Here is a 21,021-nt window from a genome sequence, read left to right on the forward strand (position 1 = left end):
CAGTGCAACCAACCAACCTCCCACTAGGCAACAGCGTCATCTACTGATCTACATATACTGTTTACATGATACAGCTTCCCTGATACCCTTAACCGCTTGACGGAACAGTGCCCAGATACGACTGTTCTGTACCAAAAGGACACCTATCAGATATACTAAATCAATGTAAGAATTTTAATTTACCCTCTTAAGCACAACATTAAGTGTGACAGCAATACACTTCAACGATCCAAAGACGTTTTATTACAACATACGGTAACAAACACCTAATATGAAATATTCAACTGCAAAACTACTCCGCTAAGGCAAGAGGGTGTAAACATTGGGAAGTGTGAAGCTGCTGAAGACACCGGGGAAAGAAAGATGATCCAAGACTGACCGTCTAGCCCTAGTGCTTGGAGCGATGGTCCCCCTGCAAACGGTGGTGCTCCCTAAGCCTGCAGTGAGAGAACAGAGTTAGTTAGCGCATTTATCTAAATCCAAAGAAATTACGTCAAAAAATATGGTTGACGCTCAAGAAGCCTTCTTGAAAATACAACTTTTTGGGACAATTGAGTTTGCTTATGAAGGACACAAACCTGACAGCGTTGATCTTGATGAATCCAGAGGCATCACATGGGTCATAGTCTCCCTGCACGTCCATACTGGGACAAAAGAAGAGGGGTGTAAGTCACGTTATTGTGTAGGCCTATGTGGTTGGGGAAGGGCTTTTGCAGTCACATTCTAAACTGAAGTTATTCCAACACCCGTCTAGCACACAGGAGAGGTAGGACAGTGAATAACATTAACCACACGGATTATTATCATTCAAAAAAATGCCAATAGATTTTTCTCTGAACGCATTTGCTCTTTATGTTTGCGATTTCAGAGGGAAAAAAACAACAACCACACGTTGATAAAAAGCACAAACACCAACTCATTTGTAGACAATCCAGTTTTGTATAAACTCCTAAGCAGAGGAAATGAATTTTCCTCATAACCTGATGTTTTTTTTTCCTGTAACATCCTTTTTGTAATCAACTCCCATGATGTAAAAATTGTGCCAGTGAACATCTATTATATAGGCCTCTTGTGGCTCGTTCCCTTCTCTTCCTCGGCGTGTGTATTTGTAAAGGTGTGTGTGTGTCGGATAGAGAGAGGGGAAGAGTATGTTCCTCTATGTTAGAGCCTCGCTACCCTCCGAAGGTAGTACACGACACAGTTGAAGCAGGGCAGTGGAAACAATTGTCTCCCTGAGCCAACATTCCTATAGTATAAAAGGTAATAGCAGAGGAATGGTTTTTAAACAGCTGAAATGTCTAGACATTTTCCTTATATTTCAGACTTGTTATATTGCGTTTTTCCCTGAAGTTGCAGTCACAACCCGTTACATTTGGAACTTGTAGCTGCCGGCTGCACTGAGGCATGTACAACATGGAAGACCATCCCACTACCAAAAACATGTCAAAAGTTGATCATACACATAGGATGTGTTGTTTCATTTGTAACATTGTGTGGTGATTTCAGAGGTGGCACCACAGGTCCCAGAGTGGTGGTGATGGGGGGGGTTTTCCTGGGCCCCAGAGTTTTCCCTGACCTGGTAGTAGGCTAACCTAACCAACTTTGGACCCAAGTTGTGACGTATGACATAGCAATAAATCAACTGTAAAAAAACAGTTTTATATGGGCTAGGGAGGATTAAAACGTTAAAATCATTTACAAAAACATACTAGGCTGAGCTCGCTGTATGCAGGGCTGCATCATGTAGGCCTTCGCATCTGGAATTAAAAAGACACTCAAACATCATGTCATCACTATTGTGTTGATTCATTCCACTAAAAAAAGCCTAGTTAGCGTAGCCGACCGAAGTGTGACTAGAAACCACATTTGATCACATTTTCTCAGAACACAAATAAACGGGCCTACTTTAGGCTATAAAAACACACCGTTACATTCTCTAGGCTACCTGCAGCTGTGGTTGTCATCAGTAGGATTCTCTAGGCTACCTGCAGCTGTGGTTGTCATCAGTAGGATTCTCTAGGCTACCTGCAGCTGTGGTTGTCATCAGTAGGATTCTCTAGGCTACCTGCAGCTGTGGTTGTCATCAGTAGGATTCTCTAGGCTACCTGCAGCTGTGGTTGTCATCAGTAGGATTCTCTAGGCTACCTGCAGCTGTGGTTGTCATCAGTAGGATTCTCTAGGCTACCTGCAGCTGTGGTTGTCATCAGTAGGATTCTCTAGGCTACCTGCAGCTGTGGTTGTCATCAGTAGGATTCTCTAGGCTACCTGCAGCTGTGGTTGTCATCAGTAGCCCACAGTTGATCAGACTGAAGCACAGACTAATTGCACACGTCGACCAATCAGCCATTTTATTGCATTACATTTTGTTGGTGGCAGGTATGGGCTTCCATACAAAACAGCTCATCTAGGTCAATTCACCTATGCCCATGTTTTCAGTAGCAATTAGCTTTTACCACATTTAATGATTCACATGATATTGAAAATAATGAAGCCTGGTTTGTTTTAAGGTAGGCCTACTGTACTTTTATATTCATATGAGAAGGTTAATCGTTCCTTTTTGATAGGCTAACGTTACTTGATGAAGGCATGCTATAAATCAAAATGTAATGAGTGTAGCAAACTGACAAGAAAATAAACCTTTCATTGTCTGCACAATGCACATACATGCTTATGAATTGTTGTACTATCCAAGAGTGTAATATGGCTGTTGTACTATCCAAGAGTGTAATATGGCTGTTGTATTATCCAAGAGTGTAATATGGCTGTTGTACTATCCAAGAGCGTAATATGGCTGTTGTATTATCCATTATCCAGGAGTGTAATATTGCTGTTGTATTATCCAGGAGTGTAATATGGCTGTTGTACTATCCAGGAGTGTAATATGGCTGTTGTATTATCCAGGAGTGTAATATGGCTGTTGTATTATCCAGGAGTGTAATATGGCTGTTGTATTATCCAGGAGTGTAATATTGCTGTTGTATTATCCAGGAGTGTAATATGGCTGTTGTACTATCCAGGAGTGTAATATGGCTGTTGTATTATCCAGGAGTGTAATATGGCTGTTGTATTATCCAGGAGTGTAATATGGCTGTTGTATTATCCAGGAGTGTAATATGGCTGTTGTATTATCCAGGAGTGTAATATGGCTGTTGTATTATCCAGGAGTGTAATATGGCTGTTGTATTATCCAGGAGTGTAATATGGCTGTTGTACTATCCAGGAGTGTAATATGGCTGTTGTACTATCCAGGAGTGTAATATGGCTGTTGTATTATCCAGGAGTGTAATATGGCTGTTGTATTATCCAGGAGTGTAATATGGCTGTTGTATTATCCAGGAGTGTAATATGGCTGTTGTATTATCCAGGAGTGTAATATGGCTGTTGTATTATCCAGGAGTGTAATATGGCTGTTGTATTATCCAAGAGTGTAATATGGCTGTTGTATTATCCAGGAGTGTAATATGGCTGTTGTATTATCCAGGAGTGTAATATGGCTGTTGTATTATCCAGGAGTGTAATATGGCTGTTGTATTATCCAGGAGTGTAATATGGCTGTTGTATTATCCAGGAGTGTAATATGGCTGTTGTATTATCCAGGAGTGTAATATGGCTGTTGTACTATCCAGGAGTGTAATATGGCTGTTGTATTATCCAGGAGTGTAATATGGCTGTTGTACTATCCAGGAGTGTAATATGGCTGTTGTACTATCCAGGAGTGTAATATGGCTGTTGTATTATCCAGGAGTGTAATATGGCTGTTGTACTATCCAGGAGTGTAATATGGCTGTTGTATTATCCAGGAGTGTAATATGGCTGTTGTACTATCCAGGAGTGTAATATGGCTGTTGTATTATTCAATAAAAGCTAGGTTTCCATCCAATTGGCCACAGATTTCCATGAGAATATTCTAAAATCAGCATAAAAACAATATGCACATTTCCCCACCAGAAACGTGATTCCATCAAATTTGTCTTGTTGTGGATAAAAAAAAGGCTGTGCGTGATGACGAGGTGCACATAAAAATACCTTGAGGTTAAATTCCCATGTACCCAATGAAAAAGTACAAGTTAAATGGGTTTCCATCGCATTTCAACTCTTCTGGTGGTCTTGTCACAAACAAAATGTGCGTTTTATAGTGAATGTGCCCATTCTGGTATCGGTACTTGCGCTCTAGCCAACATCTCCAGATACAGTGCGGGTATAGCCTACATGATGAGAATATTACGGACAGCGAGATTGTTTATTTGTCAAATGGTGGCCAAGCATCGATCATCATGTCACCAGAATAAGTCCCTCAATATTTATTGGAAAGTTGCATCAAGCTCATCACCGTGAATTCACCACCCTGTGAAGTTCATCATAACTTATTTCACCTGTAGCTTCATAAACTGTATACGTGGACCACACAACGAGTCATCGCATGACTCCAAGTTTACTTTGATATGATGGTTATAATATAAATATTTGCGTTTTAAAGCATTTCCACCACCATTTCTCGCATAATTAATTTCCCCAACAAAAATAGCCCACCTTGTTAAGCGTATTTTGTTTTGTCGACATTTGTAAAGTTTACCGACAAATTAGCTGTTTCCATCAGGCCTGTTGTGAATTTTTTTTATCCGGCATGTACTTTATTCGCATAAAATGGCTGGATAGAAACCTGGTTATTGCTGAATATTTTGTGTTTACTGGCTACTGTGACATTTACGGTCTATTTGAGCTGCGGACCAAGAATGTCGCATTGCCAGCCACAACAAAAGGTTGGGCAGGGATATAATGTGAATTGAAAAGTAGAATGATCTTTTCGCCACCCCGTCCCTTCATATCTCGTAGTGGGAATAGGGCCTAATTACAGTCGTTTTTACCTGCAGCGCAGACACCCTCCGCTCTTCCTCCACGGAGCCCCAGCTGCTAATCTAAGACCTGCACTCATTCTTCAGACACACCGCGCTGGAGGAAATCAAAGAACGCCAGGGAAAAAGACTCCGTGGAGAGAAAGAAAGGCAAGACCACCATCAACTCTCAAAACAAGGCTCCCCACTTACCCTCTTATGAGTGCCGTCTATGACGTGCTGAATGGCTGTGGGAGCAGGTTTCCAGAAGGTGAATACATAGGAAAAACCATGTGGTCTAATTGACTGCCAAACACCAAGCAGGAAACCTTTTGACATTTGTCCCAGATCAATGCAGCGTGTGTGTGATGCTATACCACTGTGTTAATGACACTGTTTACTGAGGAGACGCAGCTAGCTGTCCACCAGGGTCTTACAGTTAAGCATGGGTTTGGAGGGTGAAACGGGTGTGTGTGTGTGTGTGTGTGTGGGGCTGTTCTTCAGGTGGTATAAGTGGACTTTGCACCACAATGGGATCCTTCACAGGACACTCAGCACATCTGTTACCTCAGAATAGTGCCCCTAAGAACTTCTCCTCCAGTGCAACCCAACACTCAGTCGCCGACAGGAGTGTGTGTGAAAGAGAGCGAGGTTGAGCTCTCAGCTGCACAGCTCCCCCTGCTTAACTAGCATGAAACCTGTGCTTTGGCCCTAAAAGCAGCGCTCCCCTCTCCTTTGGCTGGAAATGCCATTAGCGGTGGAGGGTAGATGGAAGGGGGCATATGGAGGCTTTGCTTTGGTCAGCACTGAGCCAGCCCAGGGGGCATTGGGGGTTAGGTGTCTGAATGGACTCACTGTTCCACAGCGAAGAGGCCAATGGGGAGAAAGCCCTCCAGGAATTGAGCTTGACACCCCTGCTCCGCACTCTGATGTCTTTGGAGCCAGTGTCCATTTATTGTTGGTGTGGGGTCAGTGGAGAATGAAGTGACCTGAGCAAACAACGGGGATACTGCATATATGCAGTTAACTGATTATACTGTACCCAGAGATTAGCACTGTGTGCATGTGACTATAGGTCCTTACCTTACCAGTTCCTCGTTGTAGAGGGATTTGGGCGACTCACGGCCCAGGATGTAGACCTGGCCTTTGAAGACAGACAGCTGCACTTTGCCATCCACGCTCTCCTGGGACTTGTCAATGCAGTGGCGCACAAACTCACACTCCGGACTATACCAGAAACCTGGGGACAACAAGGAAATGGATGTATACATACCACTATTATGGACATCACCCTTCAGCCTCCATTAGAAGCGTGGTTCAATTCAATATGACCACCCCCTCCCCCTTCCCACCACATCCTCCTCCCATCCCACTCCCCATGAGAGCGCTCGTCCCATCGCTCCAGGTGAGGCTCAGACCCTTCCCCCCTCTCCTGACTCACCCAGGTGACCTGCTCTGTCGGTCTGAGGGACAGCTGGACTGGGGGGGATAGAGAGAAATGACGCCCATCTCCATGGGGTGGCTCTCTCCCTCTTCCATGCCCTTCCACCTCCCAATCCCAAGAACAATCCTCTCACCCCGTCCCTTTCCACTGAATCTGCACTGGTGTGAGTATCACAGTCAGGCCAGGGCTGAGTGGATGGATCAAGCCACAGCTGTCCTCTTTCTCTCTCTCTCTGCATACTGTGTTCTGTTCAGGGAATCCCCTGTGGCTTTAGCCCATGCAGTGGGCCAGGCAGAGACAGTGGTATTTCACGCTTTAAGACCATAATGAGTTTAATCTCTGCCCCCCTCCTAGAAGGAGCTAGCTAGCGCCTGTACCTTGGTGTCTCGCTCTCTCTCCCTGGTCTCTCTGCCTGCCTGGCCAGCTCCCTCCTCTCATGAGGGTTTAAATTGCAGTGGCTCAGTAATCAGTCTCTAACGGCTGTGATCCTATTATAGGGATGAAGGAAGGCCGGCCGAGGGGATTAGGACACCTGAGCCAGGCGGACAGGAGGCCTAGGCCCCAGTCATTCAGTCACACATTACCTCTATGAGAGGCAGAAGTAACATAGTCACTCCTCACCTGTCAATCACCGTGATTGCCACTGTGTGATGTGTTTTGGCACAAAATGGCTGCCGTGTGCCATGCACAATTTATCACCCAAAGTATTTCGCATAATTTTATCATCTATGTAAAGTGCTTTGAAAGCAAGTGAAAATGATATAAATCAAATATATTATCAGGAGGCTGAATAGTTTTTGGCTAACCGTTTTGTGTGTGTTCTAGGAGAGAACATAACCATGACCTCATGGAGTGAATGCACCATTTCTGAATGCTGTATGAGCATTGCTTTAAATGTTTTTTTGTTTTTTTTTGCGTTATACACCAAACGTACCATTGTAGAGCATCTCGGCGAACTTGACCCCCAGGCCCTGTTTGATCCTCCTGACCTCTCGGTCCAAGGTGAAGGTTTCTATGTCCAGGTGAGCGTGGTACAGGATGGTGCCTCCTGGGGTCTCGTAGATACCTGGGGGAGCACAGAAACACACAACTAGGTGCGGAACGAAAGGTGGAGAGACAAATTAAGCACATAGGTAGAGTTGCATTTCAAAATAGTCTGAAGTTGCCCACCCCCAAACAAAATATTCCATTCTTACTTTTAGATGTGTGAATGGTTGTGAATTGTTAGATTTTACTGCACGGTTGGAGCTAGGAACACAACCATTTAGCTACAGCCACAATAACATCTGCTAAATATGTGTATGTGACCAAAATAATTTAAATTGATCAGAAGAGGTCCCTGGTAGTCCTGTGTCCATGACAACCTCATTGTACTTCCTTCCAGGACCAGCTCAACTCAGACAGCTCTATTAGGCGCCAGCCATCTTCACCCTCCTCCTCCTCCACTATTGTGGCTGACGGACAGGCCAGCACCACAGTATATCAACCCAGTCAGAATGAGCCTGTCGTGGGCAAATGACAGGGTAGGAGGCCCCCGCCAGCCCTGAGCTAGGCCCCAGGCTCTCCCGACCCTGCAATTTACCCCCACTGCACTGTTGAGGGGAACGGAGGGAGAAGACAGAGGGGGGATGACAGGAGAAATGAAGCTGTCACTCAGCTGTCTGTCTTATGAGGAGGTCGAAAAGAAAAGAGAAGGCCGAAAGAGACCAGAGGAGAGATCGCGTTTCTCTATTCAAATAATGCCATTCTAATACGCTAAACCACTGGGACAGCTGTGTTTAATTGAATATGGTTGCGTGTGGGCCGCATTAACAGGATATTCCCATCCTTTCCATTCAGTTTTTGGGATTTAAACTCTGCGGATGGACGCCTTGTGTTGGGACTTCAATTCACTGTTAGGAGAAGGGGCACCGATACAATTCTTTTCTTAGATGGAGCCTACCTGAAGGTGAGGGGGGGGGGGGACCAAAACATAATCTGAAAATTGAGAAGCACTTACAAAGCACTGGCTGCCCAAAACAGGATTTAGCAAAACTGCTAATCATCTAAACCTCAAAAAGTGGCCATTTGAGCCACTAAAACAAGGCAACAGAGGGCAAAACAGGGGCATTTCAACTGTCACTATCTGATAAAACAGTTGAAACTGCCCTTTAACCCAATTTACCTTAAGCACCCCAAAGAGAGATTAGAAAGACAAATGAACAATAAAAAGGCTCTCTTACCTTAGCTAAACCAACTGTGGCTTAGTTAAGCTTAGGCAGACAAAAACACCAGTGATTTCCAGGTATTAATCTTTTAAACAGTTTCTCTGTATGTAGGCCAATTCTGCTAGAGGGGGTAGAGGGGTTAAGACTAAGCATTAACCCCACCTGGGCTGAGCCTGGGCACCCCTTTGGGCGTACAGCCCACGAATGCAGGCACAAACACACACATTAAGCCTGCTTCCTGATGTTCCTCTGATCAAGAATCAAAACACACACACACTTCAGAATTGTAGTTCTTGAATTCAACTAGGCCTAAATTCCTGAAATACGAAAAAGAAAACATTTGTCTGATATTCTAAAATGTCTGAAAAACAGCAAGATAATTTCCCCCCCCCAAAAACAAATCAAATTTCTTTCAATAATATATCAATCAAACCAGTTAATCATCACCATAACGTTTTCTACAGATCCTCAGCACAACATGGTTCGTCACAGTGGAGAGTTCAGAGCTCAGACAAGGGTTGACAGGTGTACACCACTTACATACACCAGTGAATGTTTTGTCGAGAACTGACAACATTCTTGACAACCATTTCCATGCCCCGCCTTCTTGACCCCAACCCCCCCCCAAGACATACAAATAAATGACACATTCAGTCTGTCAACTAGTCAATCCTCCCTGGCATCTTTTGTGCAAACCCCCCTTCTCCCCCTGCCGTCAACACACAATCTTTACTAGTTATTCACTGCCGTCAAACCTCACACTCCTCCTTTCCCATTTCTGTAGAAAAGATGAGCTTTGATCTTTTGTGCAGCCAAGAGGGAGAAAAGTGGGCTTCCCATTTTTCAATTTCTACCTGCCACTACGCCAGAGGCGGAGTGTGTTGGCGAGTCAATTTGCTGGTCAGGTTATTGTGAGGAGTAGAAATGCAGTGTGGCAGGAGGCCGGGGCCACTGAGGGAGTCAGTGACGTGCTGTCTGACATGGGACACGGTGCCACAAACATCTTGGCCCCTCACGGCCCTTAAGCATGCAGAAATAAGGAGGTTTCTGAGAAGCTCTGTTGACGGAGAGAGGGGAATTAGAAGTCATGCGGAGGAGTGGCTGACTGCTGAGATGGAGTGTGTGTGTGTATCTGTGAACAACAGCGTGTGTCTGTGTGTGGGAGGCTGAAAAAAGAGAAATGTGAAGGCTTTCTGCATGTGAAAGTGAATGTGGGTCACATCAGACCCTCAGTTTACAGGTGAACAAGAGAAAAACATTTCCTCTGAAAGGAAAGAGAGGCACATAATGCTGTGTTTGTTCATGGTCTTGCTTTTCCTCCACAACACTTTTATGCAAGTGGAATAGCAAGTGTTCCCTTTTAGCACTGACATAAAATGACTGCAATTGCCTGAAAGCACTAGATGTGACAGGAAGCTTTACAAATGGATAGGACATGGAAGTGTTGGCACTTATGGTGGAGTAGGTACTGTATGTCTTTGTGCTAGCTTATCTATAAATCTAAAATCTCTATAAAAGGGAAGTACATTTTAACCAAAGCTATTGATACAGTATACATTTTTTTTTTCTCAATTCAATTCATCTTTATTCTCTCAGGAGCTCTTCTCTTTATCCTTTTGGGCTCTCTCTCATTACACCTCGTCACTGCCTTACCTCTGGACTTCATGCCGATGAAGCGATTCTCCACGATGTCGATCCTCCCAACTCCATGCCTCCCTCTGAGACCACAATGGAAACCACAATGGAATTCTTACTCACCAAAGAACAGTAGTCAATATTTCTGTATTCTCACCTGCAAACATCCACACTTTGCTGAAAACACTGCAGTAAGAGTTTACACACTGCCCTCTAATGGTGGTTCCATGCAGCCAATAAAGGATTCTCATTCACAGTTTGGCTCTCCCTACTGATTGTCAGACTAACCCCATCTCATTGAGGTAAGAGAAAGTCCGACTCGCCCCATCTCATTGAGGTAAGAGAAAGTCCGACTCGCCCCATCTCATTGAGGTAAGAGAAAGTCAGACTCGCCCCATCTCATTGAGGTAAGAGAAAGTCCGACTCGCCCCATCTCATTGAGGTAAGAGAAAGTCCGACTCGCCCCATCTCATTGAGGTAAGAGAAAGTCCGACTCGCCCCATCTCATTGAGGTAAGAGAAAGTCCGACTCGCCCCATCTCATTGAGGTAAGAGAAAGTCCGACTCGCCCCATCTCATTGAGGTAAGAGAAAGTCCGACTCGCCCCATCTCATTGAGGTAAGAGAAAGTCCGACTCGCCCCATCTCATTGAGGTAAGAGAAAGTCCGACTCGCCCCATCTCATTGAGGTAAGAGAAAGTCCGACTCGCCCCATCTCATTGAGGTAAGAGAAAGTCCGACTCGCCCCATCTCATTGAGGTAAGAGAAAGTCCGACTCGCCCCATCTCATTGAGGTAAGAGAAAGTCCGACTCGCCCCATCTCATTGAGGTAAGAGAAAGTCCGACTCGCCCCATCTCATTGAGGTAAGAGAAAGTCCGACTCGCCCCATCTCATTGAGGTAAGAGAAAGTCGACGGGCCCCATCTCATTGAGGTAAGAGAAAGTCCGACTCGCCCCATCTCATTGAGGTAAGAGAAAGTCCGACTCGCCCCATCTCATTGAGGTAAGAGAAAGTCCGACTCGCCCCATCTCATTGAGGTAAGAGAAAGTCCGACTCGCCCCATCTCATTGAGGTAAGAGAAAGTCCGACTCGCCCCATCTCATTGAGGTAAGAGAAAGTCCGACTCGCCCCATCTCATTGAGGTAAGAGAAAGTCCGACTCGCCCCATCTCATTGAGGTAAGAGAAAGTCCGACTCGCCCCATCTCATTGAGGTAAGAGAAAGTCCAACTCGCCCAATCTAATTGAGGTAAGAGAAAGTCCGACTCACCCAATCTCATTGAGGTAAGAGAAGATGTCCAGCGGTGTGTCCTTCGACTTCCCCTCCTTGATGTGGGTCACCTTGATGGGCACACCTGTGTGGGTTGGAATGGAACAGTCAGACAGTCAGTTACGGCAACAGCCTGGAGAGATACTGCATCATCATAATACTGTACTACAGTAGGTCATTCAGGTTAACAATATTGTTCTCTTACAGTTTCAAATCTGATCTCGTCACATTGAGCAAATTTTGGATTTGGACAGGAGCTGTATTTATGAATCTGACTGAGTCAATATATATGGCCAAAATTGTTACTACATTTCCACCTATTTGTTTAATGTTCACTAAAAACAAACAAAGTGAAGAGACTGATTGATTCCCAGGCACTGAACACAGTTCACAAGGGAGATGGGAGAGGCCATGAAAAGAGTGAGGGAGTGGAGAGAGGGAGATTTGGATGTGGGGGAATATGGAGGGAGGGAGGGAGGGTAAGGGGTGTTAATGGTAGAATACTTCAATGGGATGTGGTGAGAAGTACTAATACATTCAAAAGCCCTGCTCATTTGAAGGCTGTGAAATCCCAGACAGGCCTTTCCTAATTTAATTACACACCCGGGCTTTGAGTCACCCATATCTTTTCTACCAATAGCCTCGCACTGCGGTATGAGTGAATGTGTGTGTGCGCATTATTAGGAATGCATTGACCATTCCTAAGCACACACACACGCCTAGGTGCTCCCCAATTAATCTCCATCCCCAACTTTCTCTACCAAAACACACTAAAGCCAGTTTATTGGGTACCATCTAGTACTGATTCGGACCCCCCCTTTGCCTCCAGAACTGCCTGAATTCGTCTGGATTCTCCATGGAAATGTTGCTCAATTGGTATCAAGGGAGCTAACGTGTTCCAGGAAAACATTTCTCTCACCATTACACCACCAGCCTGTATAGTTGACACCAGGCAGGATAGGGCCATGGACTCATGCTGCTTACGCCAAATCCTGGCTCTGCCATCAGCATGATCCAACAGGAACCGGGATTCGTCAGACCAGGCTATGTTTTTCTACTGCTCAGTTGTCCCGTGTTGATGATCCGGTGTCCACTGGAGCCGCTTCTTCTTGTTTTTAGCTGAGAGGAGTGGAACCCGGTGTGGTCGTCTGCTATAATAATCCATCCGTGACGAGGACCAACGAGATGCGTTCTGAGATGTTCTGCACATCACTATTGTACTGAGCCGTTATTCGCCTCTTAGCTTGCACGATTCTTGCCCTTCTTCATCCTCTCATCAACGAGCTGTTTTCACCCACAGGACTGCCGGTGACTGGAAGTTTTTTGTTTGTCGCAGCATTCTCGGTAAACCCTAGACACTGTCGTGCGTGAAAAGCCCAAGACGCCGACGGTTTCTGAGATACTGGAACCGCCGCACCGACGATCATAACATGCTCAAAGTCGCTTAGGTCACTTGTTTTGCCCATAATAATGTTTAAATTGAACAGTAACCGAATGCCTCGGTGCCTGTCTGCCTGCTTTATATAGCAAGCCATGGCCATGTGACTTACTGTCTGTAGGAGCGAACCATCTTCATCAAAGGGGTGGTGTACCTAATAAACTGGCCATGGAATAAATCACTGTCATTTACTTGCTTATTCATAGTATTCATAGGTTAAAATGAGCAACGCAGAGGTCAAAGGTGGAGGAGGTGCAATAGACTGGGACATGGGTGGGGGAGGGGGAGGTGGGGGGCTAAAAGAGCTTTTGAAGACACACGAAGGATAGAAGAAAGAAAAATAAATCTGCAGATAGTCACTCCCCTATCCATCCAGCGCTCATTAGCATTTAGCATGCTTGCAGTTGCCAATCAAGTCCCGGTAAAAAAGCAGCACTCCTGGTTGCATTTCAATGGGCCCAAATGTAAGCCCTGTTCGAATGACACGTAAAGGACTTGACAAAATATTTTTAGACAAGGGCTTTGTCACTTTGGCCCCTGAGGAAAACTCCCAGAGCCGGAGAGGGCACACGGATAGCGCTCCGACAAAGCCCCCTGATCCCCCAAATAGTTAATAATTAGATTAAAAGTTCAAATAAATTAAGTGAGGGTGTGAATGCGGGAGCCGGGCCCGGCCTCTCGTCCTCCTCTCCTCCATCTCGCCGGGTCTATCATTCACTGGGCCTTTCTTTTCCCTGCCTGCCCTTTTCTTCAGCGCTGAAGTGAACAGTGCAAACAATGGGACAGCAGACACAGTTGTAGGAAAAATTACTGCTTTAAATTTTTCCTCTCTCTTTTTCCTTTCCCCCCTCTTTCAATGAAAGGAAGAGGGATAAAAAAAGACAGAAAGAAGGGGGAAACTGCTGCTGATGAAAAAAAGTTGAGTTTATCTTTTTAATCAGTGAGAAAGCCCGGTGAAAAAAGGACTGGTGGGAGATGAAAAGATGGAAACATTCTTGTGCTGATCTTGTGCTTGAGGAGGAGGAGTAAGCTGAAGCCTTTGTGTGAGCCACTAAAACAGCTTTTGTCATCGTCACTCAATAAGGGGAGAGAAAAAAAAACGATGAAAACTGATTGCAAATGAGCAAAGGGCCGAGGTGAAACCAGGTTATACGATGACGTCACAGTTTCAGATTCCTATTACCAGTTAAAAAAAGTTGTTTAAACCTTCCTTCAAATGAAGATTTAACAGTTGTCTATAAACTTTATCATTGCCCCTCTCCCTCCAATTTCACTTATTTCAGATATGACTCTCAAATAAACCCCACAAACCTTCAAAGTTGCATAAATCAGCACACAGATACAAACGTAAATCACAGTTGAAACCGCCTTTCTCTTCTATTCCTCTCTGAACTGCTTCAGTGTAGTAGCAATGTCATAAAACTGTCACTGGTCATCACCATGATCAGAGGCTAATGTCCTGCCATGTCTTTTGAAGTCCCATCAGGCCTCAGTGGCCTGTAGCCCCCCCCATCTATACATTTATACACACGGACACTTGTGACTAGGATCTCGATTAGAGGGACTTCTGCTTCTGGCCCCAGGCTGGGATGTGTGCCTCTTTTCGGCAACTGTGCAAATGTGACACTTTCCTGGGCTTCCCTCAGTCAATTGTATTAGCTGGCTTAACGCTTCCGGCCCCTCCATGCCCCCAGGCAGGCTGCTTTAGTTTAGACAGTCTGCTTCGGGTTGTGGGGCTGGGCTGTCCTAGGTCTGGGTGGTCAGAGTGATAAACACAGCCAGGGAAAGGCAGGGTAGCACAGGGTCTACAGCAGCCCTGGGGCTGTGGGTATGGCCAAGCCATTGGTGGACAAGACGAACAGACTAACACAGGTCAGGACTGGACTTTGAATCATAAACCCCAGCTGAACTAGAGGACTAAAAAGTCCCACTACATGGGATGAGGAGATGTAGACAGACGGGCACACACCTTTTTTGAACTCGATCTCCAGCACATCTGGGCTGTTGGGGGCGTCCTCTGGGCTCTTGGTCATCAGGTACAGGTCAGCTGGAGCATGGGTCTGTAATATACACACAATGACATTCACATTTCAGCACTTAGTATGGTACTAGGAGATTCAGTTGAGAACATGGCAGACATAGCCAGTCTACTGTGGGCCTAAATATAGTAGGTGGAGGTGTGGGATGATGCGTGAAAAAAAAAAAAAACTCCAAAAGCTGTCAGGATCCGAGAGAAAAAGACAAAAATCTACATCCTATTTTTCTCCTCTATTTAGTTTCATTTTTCCCTGCTTGGCCTTTCACCGCAGAGGGAGGTGGAGAGAAGAGGAAGAGATACAGCTGGAAAAAGAGAGAGAGAGAGAGAGAGAGAGAGAAAGACCGACCCCAATCCACTGAAAGAAGACACTTCATAAGTCAAAACACCTGATACTATGACAGGATGTACTCAAGCGACTGCCAAACAATATTCGCCGGCTGTTTGGAAAGGCGCAGGCAAATCTTCCAATTCTGCCATCCAGCCTCCCCTCCCCATAAGCTTTTCCACATCTTCTGGAATTGACTTTCTGACTGACATTTTCTCCTTTATTTCTCTTCAGATGAAGAATTAATCTTTATGGGAACCACACAACAACAACCTACCCCTCCTACCCTGAGAGCCATAGGAAGTTCTAGTAGCCGAGACAGACGTTTGTTGTTTTCCAGTTGGGGGGAGTTGGTGGTTGAGCACTTAAATAAAAATCGGGCTGACACCCCTGCCAATTACCTCACATTACAACCAGACGATGGCCAATGTCCCCTGAGCTGAGGCAAATTGCAGGGGAACTATGCAAAATAACCACTGGGTACATTTAAATGAAAACCTTTACCAGACGAAAAAAAAATCATCATACGATAACTAATCTCGCTCTCAGCCGCAGAGAGATTGCCCATGTCGGGGAACGAGTGCAATCGCTTCTTTCCTTTTAACTAAACACCAACGTCGACTTTGAAGGCTCCCATCTCCCCCTTTTATTTTCTGCCTCAGCGCCCAAGAAGACGACAAACGAGAGAGAGAAGGAGTGGGGCAAAACGACTCCCTTAAAAACCCATTTGATGCATACTATTGAAGGGGACAGAACTGAGAAAGACGGCATGATTTCATTTCAACAACAGACTGAGTAGGCCTTGCTCTGTTAATCTGGGTATGATAACTATGGTTCTGTGGTTACTATAGTGTTCTACAGAGCTGCCTTACCTACTACAGTGGTTTAAAGCCTACACAATCCTAACCAATGAAGATGTATTGTTTCTGCCGGCTAGAGTTCACTATATGATAAAGACGTTATCCTTCTTAACTCTCTACACAGACTACAGGTCGACCGATTAATCGGAATGGCCGATTAATTAGGGCCAATACCAAGTTTCATAACAATCGGTAATCTGTATTTTTTTTGCCACCGATTTGCCGATTTCTATATATTTTTTTTACACCTTTATTTAACTAGGCAAGTCAGATTAAAAACACATTCTTATTTTCAATGACAGCCTAGGAACGGGGGTTAACTGCCTTGTTCAGGGGGGATTCGGGGATTCGTTTTTGCAACCTTCTGGTTACTAGTCCAACGCTCTAACCTCCTGCCTTACATTGCACTCCACGAGGAGCCTGCATGGCAGGCTGACTACCTGTTACGCGTGGGCAGCAAGAAGCCAAGGTAAGTTGCTAGCTAGCATTAACCTTATCTTATAAAAAATGATCAATCTTAACATAATAACTAGTTAACTACACATGGTTGATGATATTACTAGTTTATCTAACGTGTCCTGCGTTGCATATAATCGATGCGATGCCTGTTAATTTCTCATCGAATCCCAGCCTACTTCGACAAACGGGTGATGATTTAACAAGCGCATTTGCGAAAAAAGCACTGTCGTTGCACCAATGTACCTAACCATAAACATCAATGCCTTGCTTTAAAATCTATATACAAGTATATATTTTTTAATCCTGCATATTTAGTTAATATTGCCTGCTAACATGAAATTGTGTCACTGCTCTTGCGTTCATTGCCTGGCTCGTTGTGAACTAATTTGCCAGAATTTTACGTAATTATGACATAACAATGAAGGTTGTGCAATGTAACAGGAATATTTAAACTTGGGGATGCCACCCATTAGATAAAATACGGACTGGTTCCACTTTCACTGAAAGAAAAAACTTTTGTTTGAGATGATAGTTTCCGGATTCGACCATATTAATGACCAAAGGCTCGTATTTCTGTGTGTTTATTATGTGAAGTCTATGATTTGATAGAGCAGTCTAACTGAGCGATGGTAGGCACCAGCAGGCTCGTAAGCATTCATTCAAGCAGCACTTTCATGCATTTTGCCAGCAGCTCTTCGCAATGCATTGCGCTGTCAACTCCCAAGATTAGGCTGGTGTAACCGATGTGAAATGGCTAGCTAGTTAGCGGGTGCGCGCTAATAGCGTTTCAAACATCACTCACTCTGAGACTTGGAGTAGTTGTTCCCCTTGCTCTGCATGGGTAATGCTGCTTCGAGGGTGGCTGTTGTCGATGTGTTCCTGGTTCGAGCCCAGGTAGGAGCGAGGAGAGGTACGGAAGCTATACTGTTACACTGGCAATACTAAAGTGCCTATAAGAACATCCAATAATCAAAGGTATATGAAATACAAATCGTATAGAGAGAAATAGTCCTATAATTCCTATAATAACTACAACCTAAAATTTCTTACCTGGGAATATTGAAGACTCATGTTAAAAGGAACCACCAGCTTTCATATGTTCCCATGTTCTGAGCAAGGCACTTAAACGTTAGCTTTCTTACATGGCACATATTGCACTTTTACTTTCTTCTCCAAAACTTTGTTTTACATTATTTAAACCAAATTGAACATGTTTCATTATTTATTTGAGGCTAAATTGATTTTATTGATGTATTATATTAAGTTAAAATAAGTGTTCATTCAGTATTGTTGTAATTGTCATTATTACAAATAAATGAAAAAAAGGGAGAAAAAAAATTATAATAAAAAAATTGTAAAAAAAAAGAAGCAAATCGGTCGATTAATCGGTATCGGGTTTTTTGGTCCTCCAATAATCGGTATCGGTGTTGAAAAATCATAATCGGTCGACCTCTAACACAGACACATCATCACAAGGAAATACATGGAATATCAATTCAAACATGTATACTCACGAGACGCGAGTGACTGAAAGTGGGAGCGAGAGAGAGAAATGGAAAGAGCGAGGGAATAGTTTCCAGTGCTTAAAGATCAATGCATTTCAATTCCAGCCCCCCGCAGGTGGACCGGTCCCAAAGCCCCTGGCCCCGAAAGACAGGAACATTTAGAAATGGAGCGAGAGTGAGAGAAAGGGAGAGCAATGCTGTCAAATGGGGCGTGAAGCTCAGCCATCATGTCGCTGTGCATAGCTCCCTTTTGCAGCCATTCTCCAGTTCTGCCATATTGTGGTGCTGCTGTGGTCCCACTCAATGCGGCCCCCAGAAAGAGGGCTGTGGCAGCATGAACTTAAAGTGAGTAAATTTCTATCTTTCCACACGTTAGCTGCCTCATTGCCTTTCAATCGAGTCCGGTGGCCTCCAAAGAAAAGGCAGAGGTGGGGAGAGAGTGGGGGGGGGGGGGGGGGGGGGGGGCTGGAAGAAAATCTGGCCCACTGGTTTGGAACTGACACTTAAATCACCACGTCTAAAGTCAGGCCGTGTCTTTAAAATGCCATTTGAAAACATGGCACATTGAGAATCTATTAAATCTGATTTGTGTGGACAATGTTTTATGTTTAACACCCAGCTACATTTGGTTAACATTATCATTGGCTGTATCATGGGGCGGCAGGTAGCCTAGCGGTTAGAGAGGCGAGCCAGCAACCGGAGGCTGGCCTGTTCGAAACCCGGGTCAGTCGGGAAAAATCTGGCGGGAAGTGAGCTGGCAACTGGAGGGTTGCTGTATCAAATCCTAGATGCCTTTGCCTGTCGTTGTGCCCTAGAGCAAGGCACTTAACCCCTCACAACAACAGCTCCCCAGGTATCCAGTGCGGTAGCCCCCGCACCTCTCCAAAACCTGTGTATGCGTGTATTTCAGGGGGGTTGGAAGCGGAAGTACAATTTTGGTTGAACCGTGTGTGCAATTGACCAATAAATGACCAATGAATAACTTTTGTCTACAGTATCTACCAACAGCTTTGCCCAAAAGGCAATACTAGTAACAAGCACAAACTATAAGATAAATAGATTGACAGAGAGCTCTATAATAGGTCAGACCCAACAATCTGACCCAGGGGCGAGAAGGTTGCATGACAAATCTAACCCTCCGTGCTTGAAAAGACACCTACACACACCATCCAACGCATCCTTCCCCCTAGGCAGCTGCGTCATGGGCCGGGTCATTTCCTCTGTGTAACAACACCGTCTGTTCCGCTACCACCTCTTTAGTCAATACCAGTGGGCCCAGGGCCTGATCAAAGGGGCTCGGGGTTTACCACACAGTATCGTTGCCATTCACTCCTACTGGGCTACCGGGCCAGGGGAAGTCCAGCCAAAGCCAGGGACTATCATTTAGACAGAGGTGATGTTTTAATGACTGCTGACGAGTGTCACACTGCCCCAGGGACCTGGCCCCTGACCGGTCAACTGACAGAACAGAGGATATTGGGTTGTGTTTCAGGACAACTAGCTAGCCTTTTCAAGTTAAATAGCTTCACGTTATTTATACAAGTTTGATCAGATCAGCAAAGCAGCTAAAACATGTTATCGATAAGGCAAATGGTAGATCTGTTACATAGGGTTTAACCTTTAAGGAGTTGAAATGCTCGTCCTTAAATTGAGATGTGTTCCAAAAAAATATGCATCATCAAAATTCCATCATTCACAGAAACTTTAATCCCCTGGTTGCTCCTAATCCAGTAAAACTGGCTAGAAGAACAACGTCAAATGTGAGCGGATAAAGACAATGTAGCCTAGCGGTGTAGCTAAAGGAGAGAATCCAGCTAGTGGTACGGTAATAACCACAGTGCAACCTGACCCTGGCTGCCTTATCTCAGAAGGAACATATGAGCGACCATTTGGACATTTCCTAATCTGTGTGTGGGGAGAGTGGAGCCATTGTGTTTACAGGTGGGCGGAGAGGCACTGTGAATGGAGGGAGTCTGCTCAGGCCTTGGGGGGGGTAACTGGACTCCTAGGAGGCAGATGCCCAGCTGAGAACTAGAAGGTTGAGATGACCTTTTCAATATCTCCTCACGGACAGTCATGTTTGGGTGCATATGTTGAGAAGAGGTTAATAATTACATAGTACATTGATGTAGTATTACCATCTGGGCTGTACATTCAATTTACAGTAAGGTTTCTTAGAAGCCTGAAACGGTTTTAAATTGACACACACATCAAAAGTAAAACGTTTAAAGTACTTAGAAAATGTGTATTATCTCAAATAATCTCCTATGGGAGCAGAAACGGAGCAAATGACTGAATTATTACAGTCTGTTCAATCTTAAATGGATCATAACACGCCCTGAGTAATGTATTCAAATCCCTTTATCACTTGTATCTCCTCCACCATAAATATTTCATCGCATTTAATTCCATTGATAAATTCATTGTGAAAGTAAATGGGACTAAAACCATGAATTAAATCAATTACACAATACTGTCATACTACACATCGCTATGCTATTGAGTCGTTTCTTTTCAGGATGAATTTCTCCACAGGGCGAGCGTCGGAGAGAGAAAAGCCTGCGTTACAGTTCTGCCCCTGCCCCGCCAATCCAAAAGCGGGGGACCCCTCGCCTCCCTTACACCCCGTCCATTGGGACGCTCATCTGTCTGCCCGCCTTTGTACTTTACTGTTACTGGTGACATTCTGGTGTCACGGTGAAATGGGTCCCTCCCACGTTGCAGCCTGCGGCGGCGCAACCAGAAACAATGGTCCCCCAAGAGCCGGGGGGACCCAGGAGGCCCAGCTGGGCGCGCTGCCCTAACCCTTCCCCCGGCTCCCATGAAATCGGGAATTATGCGAGCCGTTTCTGATGACAAGTCAGTGTCTGTGTGTCCCAGGCTCTTCCCAGGCTCGGCAAGGTTTAGGGTGAGAAGAGACAACAAGGAGGGATGAGGTTTGAGTCGTCAAGGGTGACCTTTGTGTACAGCCTTGACCTCTGACCCCTGAAGAGATCAAACTATCTCTCTCT

The 21,021-nt window shown here is 45.0% G+C and overlaps 1 protein-coding gene across 1 annotated transcript in view; it reads right to left on the reverse strand.

The window, feature by feature from the left end:
• Positions 1 to 223: 223 nt before the first annotated feature.
• The window catches only part of ass1 (argininosuccinate synthase 1), a 33,941-nt gene continuing 13,143 nt past the window's right edge, over positions 224 to 21,021 (reverse strand). The window contains exons 9-15 of the mRNA NM_001141064.1: positions 14,793 to 14,883; positions 11,386 to 11,470; positions 10,137 to 10,201; positions 7,211 to 7,342; positions 5,916 to 6,072; positions 579 to 644; positions 224 to 437 (exon numbers count right to left, since the gene is read on the reverse strand). Of these exons, the coding sequence (NP_001134536.1) occupies positions 389 to 437; positions 579 to 644; positions 5,916 to 6,072; positions 7,211 to 7,342; positions 10,137 to 10,201; positions 11,386 to 11,470; positions 14,793 to 14,883 (645 nt within the window). The 3' untranslated portion in view covers positions 224 to 388. The remainder of the gene's footprint in view (positions 438 to 578; positions 645 to 5,915; positions 6,073 to 7,210; positions 7,343 to 10,136; positions 10,202 to 11,385; positions 11,471 to 14,792; positions 14,884 to 21,021) is intronic.

This window comes from Salmo salar, chromosome 11 (genome assembly GCF_965601325.2).
Source record: "Salmo salar chromosome 11, fSalSal1, whole genome shotgun sequence".
Classification (NCBI taxonomy): domain Eukaryota; kingdom Metazoa; phylum Chordata; class Actinopteri; order Salmoniformes; family Salmonidae; genus Salmo; species Salmo salar.